At 44.0% G+C, this 20,170-nt stretch overlaps 1 protein-coding gene and 1 pseudogene across 16 annotated transcripts in view; both read right to left on the minus strand.

Moving 5' to 3' along the window:
* Positions 1-20,170, minus strand: part of USP54 (ubiquitin specific peptidase 54) — a 131,128-nt gene that overhangs the window by 3,956 nt on the left and 107,002 nt on the right. For 10 of the 16 annotated variants that reach the window (XM_062214121.1, XM_062214126.1, XM_062214123.1 and 7 more), the window contains 6 exons: positions 18,745-18,912; positions 16,062-16,196; positions 14,964-15,159; positions 10,568-11,955; positions 6,595-6,713; positions 6,130-6,270 (listed from right to left, as the gene is read on the minus strand). In XM_062214121.1, coding sequence (XP_062070105.1) covers positions 6,130-6,270; positions 6,595-6,713; positions 10,568-11,955; positions 14,964-15,159; positions 16,062-16,196; positions 18,745-18,912 — 2,147 coding nt within the window. Of the gene's footprint in view, positions 1-6,129; positions 6,271-6,594; positions 6,714-10,567; positions 11,956-14,963; positions 15,160-16,061; positions 16,197-18,744; positions 18,913-20,170 lie in introns of those variants that run through there. The other 6 variants (XM_062214127.1, XM_062214132.1, XM_062214130.1 and 3 more) reach the window with 4 other exon arrangements.
* LOC133776141 (adenosine 5'-monophosphoramidase HINT1-like) lies at positions 1,517-2,666 on the minus strand (annotated as a pseudogene).

The following is a 20,170-nucleotide window of genomic DNA, read 5'->3' on the forward strand; positions in this document are numbered from 1 at the left end:
CAAAGCCAGGAGCCAGGAGCTTCTTCCGGGTCTCCCACTTGGGTATATGGGCCCAAGCACTTCAGCCATCTTTTATTGCTTTCCCAGGCCATAGTAGAGAGCTGGATAGGAAGTACAGCAGCCAGGTCTCAAACCAGTGCCCACATGGGATGCCAGCGCTTCAGGCCAGGGTGTTAACCCACTGCACCACAGTGCTGGCCCCTGTATTTTAACTTTCTTAATGTTTCTCAAACACACCAAGCTCATTTCTATCTCAGGACCTTCACATTTAGTATTTTATTAAAAAGAATGTTCTTCTCATGGCCTATCACCAGGGTCTTTGATCAAATGTGACTTCTAGAGAGCTAGTGTCCCCCAATACCCTAACAAATTAACAGGCATTTGGCCTAGCAATTAAGATGGCCACATCCTACATGAGAGTGTCTGGGTTCCATTTGCAATCTGGCACCTGATTCCAGCTTCATACTAATACAGACCCTGGAAGGCAGCAAGGATAGCTTACATAGCTGTTCCTGCCACCCACAGTGGAGAACTAGACTCAGTTCCCAGCATCTGGCAGTTCTAACCCAGCCACGAGTGCTTACAGGCATTTAAGGAGTGAACCAGCAGACGGGAGTGCTATTTGTCTCTCTGTATCTTTCAAATAAATGAATAAATATTTTAAAAATTAGCCCTGGAGCTGGCACTGTGGTGCAGTAGGAAAAGCCGTCAACTGCAATGCTGGCATCCCATATGGGAGCCAGTTCATGTCCTGGCTGCTCCATTTCTGATCCAGCTCCCTAAGACTTGGGAAAAGCATCAGAAGATATCCCAAGTACTTGAGCTGCAGCCATTCAAATGGAAGACCCAGGAGAATCTCCTGGCTCCTGTTTTCAGGCTAGCCCAGCCCTGGCTGCTGCAGCCATCTGGAGAATGTTCCAGTGGGTGGAAGAAAGAGCTCTCTCTTTGTCTTTCCTTCTTTCTCTGTAACTCTTGCAAATAAATAAATAAATAAATAAATATTTTCAAAAATTAGTCTGAGAAAAGCCACTATTAACATCTCTATTCTTTATTTTCCTGCCTCATTTTATTTTTTTATCACACTTATCATCGTCAGAGGTTCTATCATTTGTTTATTTATTTATTTACTTTTAACCATGCAATAATGTCTTTTATTATGTATGTTTTTTCCAATATTTCTTTAATTTCTGTATACAAAGGCAAAATTATGCTGTTTGTCAAATTCTTTTTTTTTTTTAAAGATTTATTTTATTTATTTGAAAGAGTTACAGAGAGAGGTAGAGACAGAGAGAGAGGTCTTCCATCCGATGGTTCACTCCCCAGATGGCCGCAATGGCCAAAGCTGTGCCAATCCGAAGCCAGGAGCCAGGAGCTTCTTCTGGGTCTCCCACGTGGGTACAGGGGCCCAAAGACCTGAACCATCTTCCACTGCTTTCCCAGGCCATAGCAGAGAGCTGGATCGGAAAAGCAGCAGCTGGGACTAGAACTGGCACCCATATGGGATACTGGCGCTTCAGGTCAGGGCTTTAACCTGCTGCACCACAGCACTGGCCCTTGTTTGTCACATTCTAACTGCAAACTTTATCACTGTCTGGAAAAGGAACAAATATCTCTAACACATGCTTAACCAGGAGGCCAGTTCATCTGCTGACCCCCAAGAACGTGGAGATGAACATGGTGGCCCGACTGTCCACCATCTGAACCCTCATTCACCACCATTCAGGAACCCTTCTTCAGGCCCAGGTCAGCAGGACATTTCTTGCCAACAATCAGTAAATATCCAAGAAGGCATTCATCATCGTCCTCTGCGGCAGAAATCTGGGATATACGTTTCTTAGGTATCACCAGAAAATGTGTTGGTGAATGAGGGGCAACGTTAAGGAAAGCAAGACACTGGTCATCCTCAAAAATGATTCTGGCTGGGATTTCCTTGCGGATGATCTTCCCGAAGATCGTGCCACCACCAGGCTGGGCAACCTGAGCCTTGGCGATCTCATCTGCCATCTTGGGCTGTCTCCTGTGTACCTCACTTGTTTATTTATTATTTTTCTCCTCTAGTTGAATATACATTTCAGTATCCCCAGTGCCACCTATGCTGGCATTGTAGACAGCAGGTTAAGCTGTAGCCTGTGACACCAGCATCCCATGTAAGCACCGGTTTGAGTCCTGGCTGCTCCACTTTTAACCCAGCTCTCCGCTGGAAAGTCAGGGGAAGGTGGTCTAAGTGCTTGGACCCCTGCCACACCAAAGGGGAGACCCAGTGCAGTTCCAGGATCCTGGCTTCAGTCTGGCCCAGCCACAGTCATTGCAGCCATCACCTGGGGAGTAAACCAGTAGATAAAAGATTTCTCTCTGTGTGTCTCTCCCTCTCTCTGTAACTCTGCCTTTCATCTTAAAAGATTCCAGCATCTTGAATAGCACCTGGAGCAATGCAGGCACTCAGTAAATAATACATTAAATACAATAAGTTATATGCCACTATATCTAATTTCCTTTAATAGATTTCAATGTATTCAAGGGCAGAATATGTACTGTTTCATCAGTGTATGCTCACAGCACCTATCATGGGTACCAAGGTAAAAGTGTTTCAAGGGGCAGGCATTGTGGCATTAGTGGGTAAGGCTGCTGCCTGCAATGACAGCATCCTATATGGGCACTGGCTGGAGACCCAGCTGCTATACTTCCTATCTGGCTCCCTGCTAATGTTCCTGGGACACCAGCGGAGGATGGCCCAAGTCCTCTCCTACTCATGTAGGAGATTCGGGCTGTTGCAGTCATTTCAGGAGTGAACCAGCAGATAGAAGATTTCTGTCTCTCTCCCTGTAACTATGACTTTCAAATAAATAGATAAATAAATAAATAAGTCTTAAAAAAAGATTTATCTAAAAAAAAAAAGTGTTCCAAGATAAAAGGGATAATTTCCCAAGGACCCAGGAACCAGTTCTCTCAGCTAGTGAAACACTCTTCCCTTGAACATCCATTATATCCTACTTCCTGCTTTCCCTTTCATCTCTCTGGTCTTTTTCTTTTCCTCAGATTCCTTTTCAGGGTTCTTCAGAAGAACAATCTTAAATCTGATGTTCTTCAAGGAAATGTCCTGGCTCCTCTTCTCTTTCTGTAATATTCTTATCTTCTGTTCAATGGCTTTGATTCCCAATTTTTTTTTTCTTTTAGGAGATTTATTTATTCGAAATAAATACAGGGAGAGAGGAAGAGACAGAGAGAAAAGGTGTCCATCTACTAGTTGACCCCCAAAATGACCACAATGGCCAGGGCTGGCCAGGCCAAAGCCAAGAGCCTAGAATTCCATCTGGGTCTCCCACATGAGTGTCAGGGGCTCAAGACCATCTTCCACTGCTTTCCCAGGCACATTAGCAATGAGCTGGATTGGAAATGGAACATCTGGGACTTAAACTGGCAGGCAGCAGCTAAACAAGCTGTGTCACAGTGCCAGCCCAGATTCTCAAATTTTAATTTCCAGCTCACAAGTCTCATACTCAAAAGCCTACCAGATATCTACACTACAGTTAAATATATCCAAAACTTAATGTATGTATTACCTCAAATATATAATTAACCCCAAAAGCTTGAGTGTCAACCTTGATTCTCCTCTGTTCAAACTGAGCAAGGAAGGTGCCATGTCCTATTGATATTGATTCCCTAGTTGGCTCTCCAATATGTCTACATCTCTGTAGCCTTCTAAACTCCTTATTATACATACAGGGTGCTCTCTCTAGTCCATGACCTAACTCCTTGTTTGCATTCTTTCCAGGTTCACTGGTCAGCACTCTTGGTCATCTCGCCTCACCAGATTTACCATAACCAATGAGCTTCTAATTTAGTTAATATTTGCTTCAGGTCTCTTTACCTGCTACATTTATTTATCGTGTTTGAAAGGCAGAGTTACTGGGGGGGGGGGGGGGGGGACATCCTCTGGTTCACTCCTCAAATGGCCACAATGGCCTGGGCAAAGCCAGGCTGAAGCCAGGAGCCAGTGGCTTTATCCGGGTCTCCCACATGGATGACAGGGGCCCAAGCACTTGGGCCATCCTCTGCTGCTTTCCCAGGCCATTAGCAGGGAACTGGATTGGAAGCTATGGCTAGGCGTCGTGGCATACCAAGTAAAGCTACCACCTCAGACGCTGGCATCCCATCTGGGCATTGATCAGTGTCCCAGCTACTCCACTTCCATCTGGGAGTGAAACTGTGGGTGGAAGATCTCTCTCTCTCTCTCTCTCTCTCTCTCTCTCTCGGAAGACCTCTCTCTCTCTCTCTCTCTTCCCCTCTCTCTGTAGCTCTGACCTTGAAAATAAATGAATAGGGGCCAGCGCTGTGGCCTAGCAGGTGAGGCCTCCACCTGCAGTGCCAGCATCCCATATGGGTGCCGATTCAAGTCCTGGCTGCTCCATTTCTGAGCCAGCTCTCCCCTATGGCCTGGGAATGCAGTAGAAGATGGCCCAAGTCCTTGGGCCCTGCACTCTCGTGGGAGACCTGGAGGAAAATCTTGGCTCCTGGCTTCAGATTGGCGCAGTTCCGGCTGTTCTGACCAATTGGGGAGTGAACCAGCGGATGAAGACCTCTCTCTCTCTCTCTGCCTTTCCTTCTCTCTCTGTGTAACTCTGACTTTCAAGTAAATAAATCTTAAAAAAAGAAAGAAATGAAATGAATAAATATTTTAAAAAAAGAAGAAGAGTAGTACGTGGGATTCTAACTGGTGCTCATATGGGATGCAGACGTTGTAGGTGGTAGCTTAACCCATTACACCGCAATGACAGTCCCTCAAAGTTTTTGAATTATGTATTTTTTCAAATAACATATACTGTATGAGCCCCATTTATTTTTTTTCTTAAGATTTATTTTATTTATTTGAAAGGCAGAGTTCCAGAAAGAGAGAGAGAGAGAGATCTTTCATCCGTTAGTTCTCTCCCAAATGGCCACAACAGCTGGCCTTCCAATCTACAGATTATGAATTAGTACCATATAAAAAGTTATGATGAGGAAGATTTCATTTTTTATAAATTTTATTTTCATTTTTCTACAGACTTATGTATTTATTTGAGAGGCAGAAAGACAATAGGGAGAGAGTGTCTCCATCCACCAGCACACCTCTCAAATGCCAACAACAACCAGGAGGCAGGGGGCTAAAGCTGGGAGATGGGAAATCCCATGGTCCCAGGCCTCCCATGTGAGTGGCAGGAACCTAAATACTGGAGCCTGCACGAGCAGGAAGCCGGAGTCAGGAATTAGAGATAGGAATCAAAGCCACTCCCATGTGGAACACAGACATTCCGAATGGTGACTTCACCTCTAAGCCAAAGAACCATTCCCAGGAAGATTTTAAAACATTTTCTTTATCTTGTTAATGCACAAGCTCTACACACACTGGATCCCACTCAATCACATACTGGGAAAGAAAAGGCAAAAAAGCATGCCATCCTATTTCTTTCCTTCTTCCTTTGATCAGTGAGTTTTGTGAGTACAATAAAGTGCTGACCCAGTCAGCAGTTTTGCTCCTCGGATTCCTCTTTTTTTTTAATTAAAAAAAAATTTTTTTTTGACAAGCAGAGTTAGACAGTGAGTGAGAGAGAGAGAGAGAGAGAGAGAGAGAGAGAAAGGGCTTCCTTTTTCCGTTGGTTCACCCCCAAGTGGCCGCTATAGCCGGTGCATCGCGGCCAGCGTGCTGCGCTGATCCGAAGCCAGGAGCCAGGTGCTTCCTCCTGGTCTCCAATATGGGTGTAGGGCCCAAGGACCTGGGCCATCCTCCACTGCACTTCCTGAGCCACAGCAGAGAGCTGGACTGGAAGAGGAGCAACCGGGACAGAATCCAGCACCCCGACCAGGACTAGAACCTGGGTACCGGCACCGCAGGCGGAGGATTAGCCAAGTAAGCTGCGGCGCCGGCCCAGATTCCTCTTAAGGCTACTTTAAACCCATTCAGAACTGTCATAGGAAAGGGAATATTCTCTGGGATCCAATTAAGTGCATGTAAATAAAATAATAACAATGTCCTCATTTTGCTGAGTACAAAAGGCAACAACCTTCAATTTCTCCCTCTCTCTGTACCTGCTCTGTAAATTGAACTGGCAAGGAAGAGGGTGATCTGAATGGATGGACCCTGATTCTACTTACAACACTGCGGTTAGAGACTGGAGCCTCCTCCCTCTCTGAGACAATGGTGCCACTGAGACTGTGTGAGATGCGGCGAAAGTTCTCCGCACTGTACTGTTCATCCTCCCCACACTCCCTGCTGTGGCCTCGGCAAGCTGCAGCCTTCAAACACACAGACACATACAAACAGACACATAACACCAGACCTGTCATTTTCCCACAGACTCTGTCCTCAGGGATATGGGAGCAAATAGGCAAGACTTACTAGTAAATACTTAATAGTAAATACTTGAAATAGACATATTTGAAAAGTAATGACCATGTAGCAATCCCCTCTCACTTAAAAGAAATCCAAACTTAGACCTTGTTCACTTCTCCACATTACCAAGTCTCTGCCTTATCACCAACGCTACCATTCACTTCTCTCCATAATTCCTTCCCCAACACAAATCCCAGGTCTAGCATTGTAGTACCCGAGGCTGCTACCTGAGATGCAGGCACTATATTGGCTTCATGGAGACTGTGCTCCATTTCTGCTGTTGGGGTCTTTGAGAGACCAGGACCAGGGGCTGAGTGCAACCTCCTTCCCATGCCATCTGCAGAGCCTGAGGAGGAAAACAAACACAAATTAAAACCACTTCTATGCTGGGGTATTAACTCTGAGCATAGCAGCACAGACTCAGAAGTTCCTGTTTCATTAAATAGCAAATATGCATTCCTGAACCCAATAGAGGACACACTTCAGAACTTAGAAACAAGATTTTCAGAATATGGGATTATTTACAGCCTTTGAAGAACTCTGTAGATAAGAGGCTCTTTGGACAGATGGTTCAATGTCCCCATCTCACCTCATTTTATTTTTCTAAGCATAATCAACTCCTGCCAGACTTGGGCCTAAGACCTATAATACATACAGAGGGAACTCCCTGACATGGTGATTTTCTAGAGTATCTGTAGTGATAAAGGAAACAATTACATCCAGTCTAGCTCAGAATCAAAATGAACACAGTAATTATGAACCAACCCTCCTCATCTTATAAACCAGGAAAATGAGTTCTAGGGCCTGACAGGTAGCTAGGAGCTTAACCAGAATTAAAATCCAACTCAACTTATAGCACAGTACTCTTCATCATCTCACCTGATAACCTCCTTTTATACACAAGACTTCTTCAGGAATATTTTGCATGTGTAATACTCTTATTTCCCCTGTTTCCCTCAATCACTTAAATTCCAAACAACCACTAAATGCTATGTCTTCCTGGAAATATTTCTAGATTGTTCAAAGAGCTGCTCTAAACTGGATATTGACCCCCAAAAGGCTATCCCCAGTCCAACTATTGAAGTCTCCCATTCTGAAACTGTACATGTCCTTGACCTTTATTCAACATATTGAGTGTACGTCCATAGCCAATACATCTCTCTCCCTCTCCTTCTCTTTCTCTCTCTCAGAGATCTCTAAGATTTATTTCTTTGTTTGAAAGACAGAGCATCAGAGAGTCAGGCAGAGAGTGAGAAAAAGACAGAGATTAGAAGCTAGTGTAGTAGCATAGTGGGTAAAGCCACCACCTATGGTGCCAGCAACTATATGGGCACCAGTTTGTGTCCCAGCTATTCCACTTCTGATTCAGCTCCCTGGTAATATCCTGGGAAAAGCAGTGGAAGATAGCCCAGGTGTTTGGGCCCCTGACACCCAAGTGAGAGATCCGAAAGAAGCTCCTGGCTTTCACCTGGACCAGCATTGGCTGTTGCAGCCATTTGGGGAGTGAACCGTGGAAGGACGATCCCTTTGTCTCTCCCTTTCTCTCTGTAACTCTTACAAAATAAATAGTAAATCTTAAAAAAAAAAAAAAAGAAAGAAAGAAAGAAAATAGAGAGATCTTTCATCTACTGGTTCACTCCCAAAATGTCTGTAACAGCGAGTTTGGACCAGGTCAAAGCCAGGAGCCATCATGCCAGGGATTCAAGCACTTGAGCCATCCTCCGTTGCCTTCCCAGGCACATTGTCAAGAAGTTGGATCGGAAGCAGAACAGCCAGGTCTTAAACCAGCACTCTGGAATGCTGGGAGCTGGGATCATGAGCAGCAAGTTAACATGTTATGCCACAATGCCAGCCCCTCCAATTCATGTCTTGATCTGATACTTAGATTGTAATATATGATGGTACTTCAAAAAGTTTGTAGAAAATGTAATTAAAGATAATGTGCATTTCCCATGAATGTTTTAAAGTTCCCTCATACATATCTGGCTAAAGCATAATATTTCTGATATAAGTATGAAAGATCAGCTATTTTCAGCAGCCTTCTAGTACTCAAAGGTGGTGGTTACAATACCAACTCAGATTCATCTGTAAATTTTAAAAATTACAGTTTCTGAGGTCAATGTTGTGGCACAGCAGATTAAGCTGCCACCTGTGACACCAGCACCCCATATCAGAGTGCTGGTTTGAGTCCTCACTGTTGTTTCTGATGCAGCTCCCTCTAAAGTGCCTGGGAATACAGCAGAAGATGGGTTCCTGCCACCTATATAGGAGGCCCAAAAGGAGTTCCTGGCTCCTGGATTTGGCCTGCACCAGCCCTGCCTGTTGTGGCCATTTGGGGAGTGAACTAGCAGATGGAAGATTGCTCTCTCTCTGCTTTCTGATTAATAAATAAAACAAAACTTAAAACATAAAGCTTTCTGGATTTCACCACAGACCTGAATCGAAGCTTTATCAGATTGGGAATCTTAATTTTTTATAAGTCTCCTAAAAAAGTTTGAGAAAATACCCTGGGACATTTGTGTGTGTTATACACTTCCTAAAAAGCAAACTAGGAATCTCCATTAGAATTGAAAATAGAGTGGCTGGGGCCAGCACTGTGGCACAGTGGGTTAACGCCCTGGCCTGAAGCGCTGGTATTCCATATGGGTACCGAGTCCTGGCTGCTCATCTTCCGATCAAGCTCTCTGCTATGGCCTGGGAAAGCAGTAGAAGATGGCCCAAGTCCTTGGGCTCCTGCATCCGTGTAGGAGATTTGGAAGACACTCCTGGTTCCTGGCTTTGGATCGATGCAACTACGGCTGTCATTGCCATTTGGGTAATCAATCAGATGGAAGACATCTCTCTCTCTCTATCTCTATCTCTCTCTCTGCCTCTCTGTAACTCTGCTTTTCAATAAATCATTTTTTAAAAAAGAATTGAAAATATATTTGGGTCAGTTGTTTGGCACAGCAGTTAAGATTTCCCAAGTGATGCCTACATCTCATATTGGAGTGTGTGGTTTGAGTTCAGGCTTCTCTGCTTCTAATCCAGTTTCCTACTAGTGTATACCCTCGGAGGTAGTGGACAGTGGCTCAAGTATCTGGGTCTCTGCCATCCAAGAATAAGATTCAGAACGAGTTCCATGCTCCTGGCCCAGTTCTGGCTGCTATAGGCAACTGAAAATGAACCAGTGGATGGAAGATTCTCTGTGTCTCTCTGTTTCTCTCTGCATTTCAAGTAAAGTGAAAATAAATAAAAATTAAAGAACAAAAAAGAATTGAAAGAGCTAGCAGGGGGTTACGGTGCTGCTTATAACACAGGCATCAAATGAACTAAGTATGATGTCTCCAACTTAAAAAAAAAAATAGAAGAAGAAGAAAAAAATATATATACACACAATATTCAATATTTAACATTCAACTAATTCAATATTGCAAAGTATTATTTTGTATATTCATTACTATTTTTAAAAAAGATTTATTAATTTGAAAGGCAGAGTTACAGAGAGAGAAAGGGGAAGACAAGAGACAGAGAGAAGTTTTCCACCTACTGGTTTACTCCCAAAATGAACACAATGGCCAGGACTGGACTAAGCCAATGCCAAGAGCCCAGAACTCTATCCAGGTCTTCTACATGGGTAGCTGAAGGACCAAGCTCATGGGTCATATTCTGCTGCTTTTGCAGGTACATTAGGGAGCTAGATCAGAATTAGAGCAACTGGAACTTAAAACCACACTCAGATGGGATGCCAGCATTGCAGGGGTGGCTTAACTCAGTGTAGTCTGGAAATACCCCACTGAAGACTTGGTTCAGTGTGGACACCCTTGTTGCAAGGTGAACTTGAAGGGTGATCTTGGGATTAGTTCAGTTCCTAAGCCACAGAAGGATTACTTTTTTCCTCTCAGGCTCTCCTCTATCCCCCATCTCTTGCTAGTCACTCTCAAAGACCTAAAAACCTATAACTGAATACTGGAGAAGCCAATAGCAAATATTTAGTGCTCCATGTTTTTTTTTAGAAGGAAGGAATTGGTCCCCTATTCCCACACTCTGGTTAGAAAAACATCTAGTTCTTGTCCTGAAGACTCTCTGAGTAGTCAGAAGTTCTACTACTTCTTTCTTAACTAGAAATATATAGAATACTACTCCTCTTCTGATTTTGTCATCCTACTTTGAGCTTGCATGTTGGCGTCCACTCCTCCCCAACAATGGCCAAAATCTTACCTATTGGGCTAAGGGGGTGCCAGAGCACATCCTCCTGCCCCCATCCAGAACATCCAGCTTGAGAAGCCCGCAGACTGGCCTGGTACAGAGACTCCAATTCTGAGGTCTCCTGCTCTGTGTCTTGGTTCCAATGTGGATGCAAAAGGATATGATTTCTCTCTGAATAGGTTACACAGGTATGGGAATTGTGGGGGGAGGACCTAATTCCTGGCCCAGGAACCCCATGTTCAAGCTGAGAATCACAGAGTCTAGTGACGTTCACCCAGGAATCCAGAGGCAAGGTAGTCCCCAAGTCGATACTGCTGCCCACCTCCTTAGGCCTACCATCTCTTACTTGGGACAGCTTTCCTTGGTATACACCTGGCTCTACCAACCTGGGCTGTCCTCCCCCAGAAGTTTCACCATTAGACAGTCCAGAGTTCATGGCAAGAAGAGGATGGTCAGTAGGGTCTTCCCAGGAGGGCAGCCTGTCTCTTCCGTCCACAGAGGGCTGCTGTTTTGCCCAAAGACAATGACCTTTCCCTTGATCCTGTAGGACAGGAGGCTTAAAGTTAGAGGGAGAAGAGTTCTTCCTTAGACTGTTTGGCAAATGTCTACCCTGGGAACCTGGACTGTCCCTCGTAGAGGTACCTTGCATCCGCTGGAACTGCTCCGCCAGAGAACGGACAAGTCCCTTTTTGCTGGGAAAGTCTGGCCTATAGGGCTCCTCGCTGCCTCTGTCCACTTTTGAAGTCAGTGACGTTTGGGGGCTTTGGGCTTGGAGGTATTGGTTAGTTTTCTGCACAGTATCAGGAGAATGAAGCACAGATGAAGACGAAGCAGGCATTATGGGATGGCAGGCCCTATATGGGGGAAGGCTGGGCTGAGCTGATGAACTTGAAGAGCTACAGCTTGGAGCATGTACATCTCTCTCAGAGGTGGCTATTCCAGTTGGGTATGACCCTGGCATCACCAGGGATGGGTCAGCAGGATCTCTCTTTTCTTGGAGCAACTGTTCTTGAGCAATGCCTCTTCCTTCTGGTGGAGGGAACTTGCTGCAGTTGCCATCATCCCTGTGGCCTTGTGGCTTACCCTCTGAGGCATCCAACGGCACCCAACCATGAGAATTCTTCTCTGTCCTCTCTGCTGGTTTGGGTAAACCCTGCCTATGGAATGCAGAGTGGTCAATACTGTCCACCTCAACTGAAGTCAGAATCTTTGAGGCAGATCTACTGGGAGAATTGTGCTGTGGGGAAGATGGCGCAAGTGATTCTGGGAATAGTGATGAGTGTGGCTCATGGCAGGAAGCAGATGAGTGGAAGAAAGAACTGGCCCCAAACTCTGTATCCGTGCGGGATTCCAAGTGGGCCTCTGGGCTTAACAATACTTGGAGCGGGATAGGCTGTTCACTGAAACAAATTGAGAGATCCAGTCAGAAGCTGCCTTGATTGACAAGAACACTTTCAAAAGGAACTGTTCATTCCATCTCCTTTTCTAGCTATCCTCAGAGAGAATGGTTAAAAATAAATAGAAAGACAAGTGTCAACCATTCAGAGGTTCACAAAAGACACATGGTCAGCCCCACCCAGGTGAAGAGGTAATATTAATCCTTTTTTATCAAATGCTATCAACAAAGTTGCACAGTACTCTCTGTGCAGTCTAATCACATTCTACCTGCAAATTTTTTTAAAAAATATATAAATTGCTAAACCCACAAGCAGATGACATAGTAAGCAAAGCATGAAAACACACATACCAACAAAACTCCAGGATGGGCCGGCGCCGTGGCTCACTAGGCTAATCCTCCACCTTGCGGCGCCGGCACACCGGGTTCTAGTCCCGGTCAGGGCACCGATCCTGTCCCGGTTGCCCCTCTTCCAGGCCAGCTCTCTGCTGTGGCCAGGGAGTGCAGTGGAGGATGGCCCAAGTCCTTGGGCCCTGCACCCCATGGGAGACCAGGAGAAGCACCTGGCTCCTGCCATCGGATTGGCGCGGTGCGCCGGCTGCAGCGCGCTACCGCAGCGGCCATTGGAGGGTGAACCAACGGCAAAAGGAAGACCTTTCTCTCTGTCTCTCTCTCACTGTCCACTCTACCTGTCCAAAAAAAAAAAAAAAAAAAAAACCTCCAGGATGCTTTACAGGCAGGGAAGTCCTCCTACCTGAAGGATCCTGAGAGGTGGCCCAGCTAAAGACACCAAAAGGCCACATTTAGAGAATACAGGGTGATGTGGGCTCAGGAAATTACATAGAAATCAACCATTTCTAATGTGTTTTCATTAATTTGGACGTGACTGTATTATTCCCTGAGATGTTTCCTCAAAATAATATACTACAATTATCTTAAGATTTAGGAGCAGAAATAGAAATTAACTGTATATGGCCGGCACCGCAGCTCACTAGGCTAATCATCCACCTGCGGTGCCGGCACCCCGGGTTCTAGTCCCGGTTGGGGCGCCAGATTCTGTCCCGGTTGCTCCTCTTTGAGTCCAGCTCTCTGCTGTGGCCCGAGAGGGCAGCAGAAGATGGCCCAAGTGCTTGGGCCCTGCACCCGCATGGGAGACCAGGAGGAAGCATCTGGCTCCTGGCTTCGGATCAGCGCAGCACACCAGCTGCAGTGGCCATTTTGGGGGGTGAACCAACAGAAAAAGAAGACCTTTGTCTGTCTGTCTCTCTCTCACTGTCTAACTCTACCTGTCAAAACAAACAAACAAACAAACAAAACAGAAAATAACTGTATTTTGTTGGTTTCTTACTGTTTTGTATTTCTGACATAAAAAAACTCAGTGTTACAAGCATGTAAATAAAACTTCAATCATCCACATATATCAAGTGGTATAACTTTTCTGTAAAGAGTTTAGCTGCCTAAATTGCTGGTATACAAAACAAGTTTCTAAATTTGAACAAGGGGAAGGTGTTAGGTGCAGTGGGTAAGTACCACTTGGAACCCACATCCACCGTATTAGAGTGCTTGGGTTAAAATTCTGGCTCTCCTTCGAATTCTAGCTTCCTGCTAATGTGCACCCTGAAGGAAAGCAGATGTTGGCTCAAGTTGTGGGATCCCTGCCACTCACATGGGAGACCCAGACTGAGTTTCTGGTTCTTAGCTTGTGGGCATTTGAGAAGTGAAATGGAAGATCTCTGTCTACCTGCCTCTATCTTAAATAAATTAAATTTTCAAAAAAAAAAATATATATATGTAAATTACATTTGAATGAAAGCACAGGTTGAGCGTTCCTAACCTGAAAATCCAAAATCTGAAATGCTGCCAAATCTAAAATTGCTTGAGTGTCATGTCAATATTGAAAAGGTTTCAGATTTTGAAGCATCTCAAGTTTTAGATTTTCAGATTAGGGATGTTCAACCAGTAAAGCCTATGCAAATATTCCCAAATTTGAAAAATGCCAAACTCTGAAATACTTCTAGTCCCAAACATTTAGAGTAAGAGACATTCAATCTATATACTGTAAACTTTTGTGGGTACAGTCACCCAGCCACCCTTATAACATGAAGAATATGATAATTACAAAAGGCAATATTACATAAGGAGTAAGGAAATGCATTTTATATCAAACAGACCTGGATATGAATTCCACACTTCTACCACTTGGATATTTTACTTGTCCTCTCTGAACCTCACTTTCCTTAAGGTGAAACATGCTAGATAATAGCCTCTATCTCTTAAGTTTAGCATTATGAGAATGAAGTAAAACATCCAGAGTGCTTACTTAGCTAAGTGGTTGGACTTGACAAATGCTCAAAAACTGTTAGCAACTTTTATTATTCTTATTTTTTTCAATTATTCTTATATTTGAGAACTACTCAAACCCATTAACAGCCAAAAATAATTTTTACTTAGATTCATGTATTCCAAATAAAAGCCAAATTCCAAGGCTACAATGTAGGAACTACACCAGTGGCTTCTGAGATTTTTCCTAGCCTTGATCATCAAGAAGCAAGGCAAAAGGAATTTCATGTATTTTCTCTGTGGTTTAAGCAGAGCAAGACTACTTTGTCTGATTGTGTAAGGGACAAGAAGCACTGGAATTCCAAAATAAATGACATGGCTGCTATTGCAACATTAAATGTAGCCTAGATTGATACATGTAAGAACAGAATATGTACAAACACAATCATTGTGTTACTATACAAGTCCAGGGACAAACTCACCTGCAGGAAATTTGGACAAGTGGTCTACTTATGCTGCTGTACTTTTTGCATCTTTCTAGAAACTATTAAGGAAAGGATCAGCAGTGCAATGAGTTTTTCACTGTATGTCTCACCTGAGAGAAGAAAATCTTTTCAGAGGGCTCTTCTCTCTCCCCCTATAGTCACCAAGACAATGAGAGCTCTTGTACAGAGCACCCACGGTTACTTCCTCCCCTGCCATCCATATACTAACGTGGCTCCCAAGCACTACCTTGTCAGCTGAGGGAAGGCCCCTCCCTGCGAGGGGAGGCAGGCTGAGGGCTGCGACGGCTGCTGCGATGATTGCTGCTGATGCATGCGATCCTGCAGGCTCCGTGCTTTTCGAATACTGATTTGCAACTTCTTATCGACTAGGGCTCTGCTGTGCGTGCTAGAGCTGGCACCATGCAGGGCAAGTCTTAGTTTAGCTAAAATGCAAAAGAAAATATAGCAGAAACAGAACACAAAATACGAACAAAAATAAAAAGAATAAAACTGAACTAAAAATGAGCAAATATATGCAGTAAAACTCAAAATATGCAGCAGGAATGCAATGCATGGACCATGCATGTGCTGTCCAAGGCACATAGCTGGCTCTGGCTGTAAGGAACATTCACGGAAGCCAGGGAGGCCAAACAGGTTAATTCAAATGAAAACAAAACAAAACAAAAGCTAAACTAAAATGAATCAGGAAGATAAACTATTGCTTACATCTTAGAAGTTGCCACTCTTTACTCTTTTCAACTGACCTGTCCAACTCCAGTCTCCATACTCTACTCTCAACTCCCCCTTCCAGATGGCCAACAGCAGATATAAGATCCAAACCTGCATCTGTATTTATAGAGCACAACTTCTTAAGGGTCACATTTAGGAATCAGATGCTAAGCCTCAGTCCCTTGATACAACTTTATTGTGTTGCATACCAGGGAGGGAAGGGAGAAACAAAAGGAATCAATCAAATATTACAGGGGAAAGTCACAGTGCTAGGAAATCGTAGCCAATTCATTCAGTTTTCCTACCATAAGCTCCAACTCAATAGTCAGTGACTAGAGAAAGAGCAGACTAACCTCATGTCTGAGGTCTGATAATCTTGGAGTAGGAAGGTGGGCAGAGCTGGAGGATTCTTTTGTGGATTCCTGTGAGGTTACTCCAGCAAATACCCATAGGCCATGGTGACCTTGCAGAGCAAAGACAGCTAACGGGCCTCAGCGTGGGAGCACGAGTGAGGAGACATAAAAACCGCTTTTACCTCATATGAGTGACAACACAAATAAAATCTATTGTGAAGTTAGTCAAAATTGCCATAGCCATAGCAGTTAGAGTTACTTACAGATAGCTTCGTTACAGAGAGCCAAAGCTGCGGCACAGTCTCCCTTTTGTTCCAGATGCAGTGACTCTTCAAACACTGAATCTGCCTCCTGCAGGGACCGCTCAAAGCCGTCACTCCTCCCTGAAAGGGCCAGCACTTTTCATTTCCATTATAATTGGTTCCAACTTTTGTTACATACTGTAATTTCTCTTTAGTACATGCAGATCCTTGCTGCTGAGCAACTGGAATACCCCTACTCCAACTGTCCACTGCGAGTGAGAATTCTTCAAAACATGTAGGACATCATCCACTTTTCCATTAACTGAGATCTTACGGAGGCCATGAAAGAGACATGTCATCGCTGGCCACATATTTCAACTACAGGACCTCTCAGAGTCCCTCAAGGAAAGAACAAAATGTCATTTCTTATGCCTAGAACTGAGCTCCTCTTCCATAAAACAACAGGATACATCTTGCCAACCACTGTCAGAACACCCTAGACTTTCACTCACATCTCCACTACCATCTTATGGCAAGGTGGCTTCACTAATCTGTGGGAAGACATCTATACCACCTCTTTCCTATGTCAATTCACAGTCCTCTCTGCCTCATCCCAAACTGAAAAGTCAGTGTACTTCCTGCCTCAGTGTACAGACCACTGTAGTTGGGTCACATTCAGAGACCTTTCATCAGCACTATTAAATACTTTTATCATGGCTTTGTTCAACAAAACTACCTCCAAAAAGTCACCTTCCTGTAAAGTAAACTTGGAATATTCTTTTGTCTTCTCAAAGTGAATGTGTGCCAAAGCCAGTGCAGAAGACTCCATGCACAATGGCAGATGAAGAGGTTAGGAAGAATAGTAAGAGCAACTCTTGCAAATAAACCCTTGTTTATGTGCTCCTTTTATTTCTAAATTCACTCATAACCATAAACTGGCAAAAAGCTGTAACACATGTTTACCTACAATTGGAAATGACATTGAGCTTTCACAAGGTTGCAGGGGGAAAAAAAATCAAAATGTCTAAGTCATTCCTCTCACAATGTCTCCACCTACCCTCCACTTATCTCCAACAGCACTAGAAAGGTAAGAAAGGCTCTCCCACATCCCTAACATTCACTTCCTGATTCTTCATGTTTTTTTGAGAGCAATGGGAATTATAGGTTAGTTTTGAAGAATTTGGACAGAGATGTCATCCCATCTCTAGAGGTATGGTTTTTATAATATTTAGAATCAAATACTGAATCTATACAACCTCTATAAACAGAGGTAAGGAATAAAGCCATTAAAAAAATTTCTCTGCAGCCGGCGCCGTGGCTTAACAGGCTAATCCTCTGCCTTGCAGCGCCGGCACACCGGGTTCTAGTCCCGGTTGGGGCGCCGGATTCTATCCCGGTTGCCCCTCTTCCAGGCCAGCTCTCTGCTATGGCCCGGGAAGGCAGTGGAGGATGGCCCAAGTGCTTGGGCCCTGCACCCGCATGGACCAGGAGAAGCACCTGGCTCCTGGCTTCGGATCAGCGAGATGCGCCAGCCGCAGCGGCCATTGGAGGGTGAACCAGCGGCAAAAAGGAAGACCTTTCTCTCTGTCTCTCTCTCTCACTATCCACTCTGTCTGTCAAAAAAAAAAAAAAAAATTTCTCTGCTTTGTAGAATGTAGGCAAATTGTAATGGTTCAACCACTGTAAGATTTTAATTCTTATCCTCCAGAATCTTAGCTCTCCAGGGAGAATCTGAACCCTAATTTTAAGGAGAATTGAAAATGAAATATAGCCAACAGGATTTCCTCCAAAATTTAATGTACTGCCCAAGTGACAGGGGTAAGGGTGGTGGTGGTAGCAGAGGGTAGGCAAGGAAAGAGACAAGAAGGCCCCTCTTTCAGAAGCAATATAAACCTGTGACACCATTGAGATATAATGAGGTCAAAAAGGAAGAAAAGACTATCCAATTACAGAGACAGTAAGGAATTAGAAATTTGAAACTAACTTTGAAACAAATACAATGCTCTGGGAAATTTAAAACAACAATTATCTTAAAGCAACAGACAGTAGGATAGGAGTAGAGAAATTGCTCCAAACTAGGACAACTTAGTCTAGGAAGCTTTTCTAAGTGTTGATAAAAGAAACAACAACAACAACAACAACAACACAGAAATGGTCAACAGAATGCAGCCACCCAAATGGCACTGATCCCAGCCTTTATATTGTTTTAGCACCATTTGTATTAAGAATGATAAATCCACTTTGTGGAAAGAGAAACTAAGAAATAGTCTTCATGGCCTATTCTAAGGTAGACACCTCAGCCTTGTTGAATTTTCATTTCAAAAGACAGTCTCTTTTGGTACAAAATGTTATCCTAATGAGAAAAAAGTGACAAACTTGGGGCACCTTAGGTTAAGTCCATGCAAACAATAAGAGATTGTGAAATAAATTGTCATGGTATCAAAAATAAATTAGGCTTTGAGCTGGGTTCCTGTGTGGCAGATCCACTTCCCCAAATCCAGGATGGGTGTCTTCAGAGAAAGATTCTTTCCAGCAAGTAGAAGTCCCTCGTCAATAAGCCTTGCCACTTCCTACTTTAACCAGTTCTCACTGGAATGGCTGATAAAACTGTATTACAGAGCAGACAGGGAACTTACGAGCTTAGGCCCTTTTTTCTACCCTTTCTCTCTGTCCCAGTTACCCACAACCTAATGCTCACAATTACCCTGACTCTGCAGTTCATCCAAGTCCATGAAGCGGCTGGGATGAGGGTTGAATCCTTTAGCTGCCTCTAATTCCTTCTCTCGCTTCCTTCGAAGTTCCTGTTCCTGAGCCCTCCTGGCCACCTCTTCCTGCAATTCATCCAGTTCACTTTTAGAAGATATCTCTCCACCTGGGATACGAGCAAAGGAGTAGGTAAGTTAACACATTTCCATAACCAACACTAAGCATTGCATTTATGACTCTGATACTACTTTTCCTTTTGAATTGTTGTCTTCAATTTAGACTCCATGTTTTGGATAATGCTTTCCATGTAAGATTCAGGGTGGGACCTGAGCCATGAATAGTAATAGTAAAATCAACCAACAACAGCAAATATTTATTGAGTGCTTTATAACAACAGGACACCTAACATTTATTGAACAATAACTATGCACCAGGAAAAGTTTATTTTATTTTTTGAGGATTTTTATTTATTTATTTGAGAAGCAGAGCTACAGAAATAGACAGGGAGAGACACAGAGAGAGGTCTTCCATCCATTGGTTCACTCCCCAAATGGCTACAACAGTCGGAGCTGGGCAGATCTGAAGCCAGGAGCCAGGAGGTTCTTCTAAGTCTCCTAAATGGGTACAGAGGCCCAAGCATTTGTGCCATCTTCCACTGCTTTCCTAAGCCTTAAGCAGAGAGCTGGATCAGAAGAGGAGCAGCCAAGACATGAACCAGTGTCCATATGGGATGCTGGTGCCAGAGGTGGAGGCCTAGCCCACTATGCCACTATGCCACAGTTCTGGCCCCACAAGGAAAAGTTTAAGCACTTTCACATGAACCCATTATTTCATTTATTTCTCACAACTGAAGAGGTAGATTCTATTATTACCACCAATTTAGGAATGAGGAAACTGAGTCACAAAAAGGGAAATAATTTTTTTAATGTTTTTTTTTTTCATTCATTTGAAAGTGAGCCAGAGTTGGGGGGGGGGGGGGCAGGATCTTTCATCTGCTGGTTCACTCCCTAGATGCTCACAATAGCCAAGGCTAAACTAGGCCAATGCCAAGAACCTGGAACCCCATCCAGGTCTTCCATGGCGGGTGGCAGGGAACCAAGCACTTGATCCCTCATCTGCTGCCTTCCAGGATGCATTAGCAGAAGCTGGATAGGAAGCAAAGTAGCCAGGAATGGAACCTGCACTCCAACATGGGATGCAGGTGTCCCAAGAGGCAGTTTAACTTGCTGAGTCAAAGGATAAATAATATTGACCAAGGTAACACAGATGGCGAATGGTGCAGCTACATTAAAACCAAGTAAGTTAAATTAATAATCCATACTGTTATCCGTTAGGGAGCACTCTCTAGAGGTATTGCCTTTGACTCATGGGAAGATTTTCTCACTGTAAATTTCCACCATCTCTTTAACGAGCCTGTAAAATAT

This window comes from Lepus europaeus, chromosome 17, assembly GCF_033115175.1.
Source record: "Lepus europaeus isolate LE1 chromosome 17, mLepTim1.pri, whole genome shotgun sequence".
Lineage (NCBI taxonomy): Eukaryota > Metazoa > Chordata > Mammalia > Lagomorpha > Leporidae > Lepus > Lepus europaeus.